Consider the following 6,640-nt stretch of genomic DNA (forward strand, 5'->3'; position numbering starts at 1 on the left):
TTTGTGTGATTTTGTTGTCAGCACATTCAACTATGTAAAGAACAAAGTATTTAATAAGAATATTTCATTCATTCAGATCTAGGATGTGTTATTTTAGTGTTCCCTTTATTTTTTTGAGCAGTGTGTATATATATATATATATATATATATATATATATATATATATAAAATACATGTTTACATTACAAATTATTCACCAATACCGTCATTTTGTAAGAATCCATGTATGCAAACTGTAGCTATAATATTGCTTTTCTGTTAATGGAATGTCCAGAATATACGTGTGACTCAGCAGATGCTCCGCAGCCCATAGGAGAACAGTGAGAGGACCCCTTCCCCTGTATGTGGCTGTGGGGATGGGTGTGTCGTTACTGGTGGGTGATGTCAGGGCAGGAGGAGTCTCCTGGGCAGGATATAAATACTGAGCCGTGTTCCTGCTGTGATCAGACATCTCTAGCTCTGAGCTGAGTTCTTGCTTCAACAGTGATTGAACGGAACCCTCTCGGAGTCTCCTCTCTGTACTAAGGAATCTCTTCTATTCCCTAACTACTTTTTTTTGTAACTTTTGCGCCACTGAAAACCACTGAACGCTGCAATGGAGTCCCAGGTACGCCAGAACTTCCACCGTGACTGCGAAGCTGCCATCAACCGTATGGTGAATCTGGAGCTGTATGCGTCCTACACCTACCTCTCCATGGTGAGTACCCCCATATACATACTTACTTTTTCCTGGGGAGGGAACTATACAGCTTTTCTGTCGCCTACCACCTTCTCCTCTCCTCTGTTAACTTGCCTTTGCATGAGGCTAAAAGTGGGTAATGTGTGTTTTGTAGCTGTTGTGGAACTACAAGTCTCAGCATTCTCCTGTAGTTCTAGATAGTAATGCACAAAGAGAGAGGGAGATGTATCGTAGCTTGTAAATATTAGAGATGATGCCCAAGCTTTGATACATCTCCCCCAGAGTGTGTTGTGTGTACTATCCCCGCAGTACTCCCTCCTATGTCTCCTGCTTCTGCATTTCCAGTTGTCTCCTGCCTCTCCATACCTCCTCCCCCACATCCTTTCTAGTGCTACATCTCCCCACCCCCATACTGCTCCCTCCCCGCATGTTATAATAGTCAGCTAGTATATGCTCCTGCCTAGTCCCGTATATGCACACCGTACACCCTTCTTATCGCTGTTTATCATTAATAGCACACACCAGGACATAGAGGGGCGGGGGACAGGAGAGCCATACGCCCATAACGTCACCTGTTCCTGCTGTGAATATCTATTAACTGCCTTTATACTGGTGTGGAAAATACATTGTGTAGTCTCCTGGCCCTGATATTGATCTATGGGGGTAATTCTGAGTTGATCGCAGCAGGATTTTTGATTGCAACTGGGCAAAACCATGTGCACTGCAGGGGAGGCAGATATAACATGTGCAGAGAGAGTTAGATTTGGGTGGGTTATTTTATTTCTGTGCAGGGTAAATACTGTCTGCTTTATTTTTACACTGCAAATTAGATTGCAGATTGAACACACCCCACCCAAATCTAACTCTCTGCACATGTTATATCTGCCTCCCATGCAGTGCACATGGTTTTGCCCAGTTGCAATCAAAAATCCTGCTGCAATCAACTTGGAATTACCCCCTATATGCAGATATCCTACTGCTATAATACTGTGGCCCAGATCTAACAGCCCGCAGAGTGTGTGGAAAAATCCTTTTGTTTTTCTTGTCTAGAAGTAACCCCCTCCTGCAGCACCTGAGGAATGTTACCAGTTTGATTAGAGCAGTTTGCCATTATATATTGTGGCCCAGATCTATTAAGCCTTGGAGAGTGATACTTTATCACCATGCAATTTTATCAACTAATCCGCTCCTAACTGTCATTTTTCAAACACAGCCTGTAACATGACAGTTAGGAGCTGGTTCTGTGCAGATTATCACTCTCCAGAGCTTGATAAATCTGGGCCAATGTATGGCTACTATGGGGTCCATTTATCAACAATTACATTTGCATTGTGATGTGGTTGCAATATTAGTGTTCAAAACTGCTATGCAATTATAGCGGCTGCATTTATTAAAGAGAACCCATAGGGTATTCGGGTTGCGACTACAGGCAGAATATCTCTATCTTCTGCGATCCCTCTGTCCATCAGTTAGGTGATGACAGATATTTGCAGTACCACCACCACCTACCCCCGAAATGGGTGTTTTTGGGGAATAAGCCACAAATATTTTTTGACAATTGTGCCTCCATGTTCCTGGTCACAGCGCCCCCTGATGGTGGGTGCTATGTCACAGCAGGTTAGCCTTCTAGGACCAAATGTAATGATTCTATTGTCAGTCAGCACTGGGGGAGGGGCGTGAGGGCTCCCATGTATTGTATGATGGAGTTTATTTTCATACCTCCCAACATGACCCTCTCCAGGAGGGACAGAATGCTCTGCTTCTGGACTTTCCTCTTAATGTATGATTGCTGGCACCTGTTTTGAACAGGTGAATGGATAAGAAAGGTGTTTCTGCACAGGTGGTGGCAATCATAAATTAAGAGAAGTCCAGGAGCAGAGCATTGTGTCCCTCCTGGAGAGGGTCATGTTGGGAGGTATGTATTTTATACATACTGGATTATTTCTTCTAGACCATCACTGAACTGCCAGGCTGTCTATAGCTTTTACATGGTTTTTTGCTATTTATTATTTTTGTGCCTATTTATTAAACTTCTGTCCCGCTGCAACAGTGGCTCAAATCAGAACTAAACTAAACTGATGGCTTACACTAGTGGTTCCCAACCTCTGTCCTCAAGGTGCTTTTAACAGTCCAGGTTTTAAGGATATCCGTGAATGAGCACAGGTCGTGAAATCATATTGACTGAGGTACTGTTTAAGTTACCTGTGCCCAATCATGGACATCCTTAAAACCTGAACTGTTGGGGTGCCTTGGGGACTGAGTGCCTAATTCAGACCCGATCGCAGCCTGAAGCCCTCTGTGTAGTGCGCACGCGCAGCGGCCAAGTGAGATGCTGCAATTGCCTCAGCCTGATTGAGGGGCTGGAGGGGGCGTGCCAGCGGCGTGTTAATGCTTTTAGGGGGTATAGTTCAGAGAACGCAGGCGTGTCCGTACTGTTGCTGTGGTAGCTACATGACATCACACGCAGCTGCTGTGACCCAAAACATGGCTAGGCTGCGTGGATGAGGAGCTATTCGTCGGGTGCGACAGCATCGTTGCCATGCGACGCTTTCACACCTCAGCGCAGGGGGGGGGGTTGTGGGACTTGACATGCAGGGTGGACTAGTCCTGGGTGGGGTGTGTTTGGGGTTTTTTTTTTTTGTCCCCCCCCCCCCCCGCCCCCTGCATGTCAGAATCTGATCGTAAATGTGCTCATTTTAATAATAGTAATAAAAATAGTAATGCATCTAGATAAGGATGGCCATCAACATCTTTGCCATCGATAGTTGTTAGTCTTACATCGATAATAAGCCATCAATGGTATGTCGTGTCTGTAGCAAGGCCTGGGATCAGCCATTGATGTTCACAATCGTCAGTCTCCCATCGATTGTGAGACCACTCATCGATGGCTAACACTACATCTACATTTAGATCATTCCGTCCTAATAACACTCCTTACACAGTCAGAACCTGACTCACTCACTGGAATATATTTACAAGGTAGTGTCCCTTAGTGTAGCAGGGGCTGCATTAATATACATAGGGGGCGCTTGGTGATGCTACTAGCGAATTAATAGACTGGGTACTGTTACCCCCACACGCTATCTCTCTACCTAACTTGTGCAGCCTGAGGCTTTGGGAAAATTAAATGTATAATTATGAGATGTACATATTTCAGGCAGCTGCAGCAAAGTTCTAATCCTGATCTGTAACTTTGTCATATTTATAAACATGACATTTTGATAATTTTTTTTATTTTTCTCTCCTCTTTCAGTCTTTCTACTTCGACCGTGATGACGTGGCCCTTCAACACGTGGCCCAGTACTTCAAGAACCAGAGCCATGAGGAGAGAGAACATGCTGAGAAGTTTCTGAAGTATCAGAACAAGCGTGGGGGGCGCATTGTCCTGCAGGACCTCAAGGTGAGAACAGCCTCCTCTTTGCCGGGAGATCTGGGTTCAGAAACATAGAATTTGACGGCAGATAAGAACCACTTGGCCCATCTAGTCTTTTTTTTTTTTTTTTATCCTTTAGGTAATCTCAACCCTTTTTGAACCTTTAATTCTTTGTAAGGATATTCATATGCCTATCCCAAGCATGTTTAAATTGCTCTACAGTCTTAGCCTCTACCACCTCCTGATGGGAGACTATTCCACTTATCCACTACCCTTTCTGTGAAGTAATTTTTTCGTAAATTTCCCCTGAACCTCCCCTCCCCCTCCAGTCTCGGTGTATGTCCTAGAGTTCTAATATTTCTCAGTAACTAGAACATTATGCAAGTGGTTGTCAGGTTAACGCTGTGTCGCCTTGTGTGTAATATATGGGGACTGGAGTGTTTAGTGTCCACCTGACTCCCACCCACTAGGGGGCATTCTACATAAGCACTACTACCTCCCTCCCGCCGCCCCCCCCCTCCCCCCCAAGCTGTACATCTGACATCTGAGCTGGATGAGGACTCTGTTCCTTCTTGTGTTTCCACTTGTATTGCAGTAAATGCTGGAGATGACTTCCTCATGTGTAACTGATCACACCCTCTTCTGTCACTACTCTCCATGGCTGCCACATTACACTACAGTGTAACCTGTATGTGGCTTCTCAACAGAGTTGGGGCCATAGACCCATGGAGACTTGTATTTGGTCCTAGTGCCAAAAGTGCATGCCCCCTGACATAACTAGAGACATACTCTCTGTATGGAACAGCAATACTTTGTATACTCTAAATAATAACTTACTCTCCATGACATTAAGCAGTAGCATTGCCTAGCTTGTAGGTGGCCTCTCACAGGACCCTAGTCTGCTGTACGTAGCCACCCTGGTAAATGATCACTTCTAACTCCTGCTCTTTCTTTCTAGAAACCAGAACGTGACGAGTGGGCCAACACCCTGGAGGCCATGCAGGCTGCGCTGCAGCTGGAGAAGACTGTCAACCAGGCTCTCCTGGACTTGCATAAGGTGGCCTCTGACAAGGTGGACCCTCATGTAAGTATCTAGGTGTCCTGTAACTGGCATATCATGCATAAGTTCTAGTAACTGCTCCAATCTGACTCCCGAACTGCTATATCAATCCTTGGGTGATGACGTAGGGAGTTTCCACTACTTGGCTTCCCTGACCTAAGGTAACATGGACTAGCTGTGGATGAATATATTCTGCACGATCTTCATTCATAACTTGGTCCTCATCACCTATATATATAAAAGCTCTAGTAGGCGGTAAAACCTTAACTTTTGCTGCATTTGCACTTTATGACCCACCCTCTGCAGAGTAGTGTATGACGGGAGGTAGCCTGTGGGGATCTGTAGCCTGTATATAACGGATATGTCTCCTTTCTAGCTCTGTGACTTCCTGGAGTCGGAGTACCTGGACGAACAGGTGAAGTCTATGAAGCAGTTGGGAGACTACATCACCAACCTGAAGCGCCTTGGGGTGCCCCAGAACGGCATGGGCGAGTACCTGTTTGACAAGCACACCTTGGGAGAGAGCAGCTAAGAGGTCTCCCTCCTGAGAGGACACAACTAGACTACGCTGCGTCTATAATTCCTGGTTCCACTTGTCCCCCGGGGGCTATTCCTCAGGGGTAATGAGATGTGCACCTTGTATGATGTTACCTGTAGAGCAGCAGTGACTGTGCTTGTCAGCAAGCTTCCAATAAAGTTTTTTTTTCTGCATGTGACGTGTCTTCCCCTAATGTTCCGGCTCGGGGGTCTTTCCTGCAAAGCAAACCTAAATATATAATGGGTGGGATGTAATGAACTCTGAGGGATGCCGGCCGGCCAAACTTGGACCTTTTTATTTTTTTAAAGGGGCAATTCTGTACAAGGCTTATACAGGATTGCCCATTTAAAAAAATAAAAAATAGTATGCGTTCAGCCGGGATCCCGCACAGCTGCCAGACTCTGAGTATATTACATCCCGTCCAAGGGCTGCACCCAACCCAAGCACTAGCCAGAGTACATTCTTCGTTATATTACGGTCTGGCTGCATATTTATAAATGGTGCAATATAACAAGGTAATGGGATGACAGAGGACTCTGATCATAGCCCCACACACACAGTCCCCGCAACAGTCCCGACACGCCTGCGTTGTCCTGACTGTGCCGCACCAATGGTGTTCTAATGTCATTGGCACACCCCTTTGCAACCGCCTCTGTCAATCAGGCAGAGGCGATTGCATCTCACTGGGTGTGCACGCGCAGTGCGGCTGCTGCGTGTGCGCACTAGACATAGGGCATCAGGCTAAGTCTAAATTAGACCCTGTATTTGAAAAATGACAGGAACTGATTGGTTGGTACTTCATCACCGTGCAATTTATCACGCTCTCCAAGGCTTGATAAATCTGGGCATAATAATAATTGCTATATTAGAGGGTGTTTTTTTACCAGTGGTGGGGATGCTGGTGGCCATAAGACAGACAACGGCATTCCAATGGAGAAGACCCTGACAAGGGGTCAGTAAGATGCCTATGTAAATATTCAGAAGGCCTGT

General features: G+C 45.7%; 1 protein-coding gene across 1 annotated transcript; it reads left to right on the forward strand.

The window, feature by feature from the left end:
- The first annotated feature begins 436 nt into the window (after positions 1–436).
- On the forward strand, positions 437–5,823 carry LOC134966009 (ferritin heavy chain B-like). Its single transcript, XM_063942458.1, has 4 exons — positions 437–697; positions 3,933–4,079; positions 5,011–5,136; positions 5,489–5,823. The coding sequence occupies exons 1-4, from the start codon at positions 596–598 to the stop codon at positions 5,642–5,644; spliced, it is 531 nt and encodes a 176-aa protein (XP_063798528.1). The 5' UTR covers positions 437–595; the 3' UTR covers positions 5,645–5,823.
- The last annotated feature ends 817 nt before the right edge of the window (positions 5,824–6,640 follow it).

The sequence above is a fragment of the Pseudophryne corroboree genome, chromosome 10 (assembly GCF_028390025.1).
Source record: "Pseudophryne corroboree isolate aPseCor3 chromosome 10, aPseCor3.hap2, whole genome shotgun sequence".
In the NCBI taxonomy this organism is placed as follows: Eukaryota; Metazoa; Chordata; class Amphibia; order Anura; family Myobatrachidae; genus Pseudophryne; species Pseudophryne corroboree.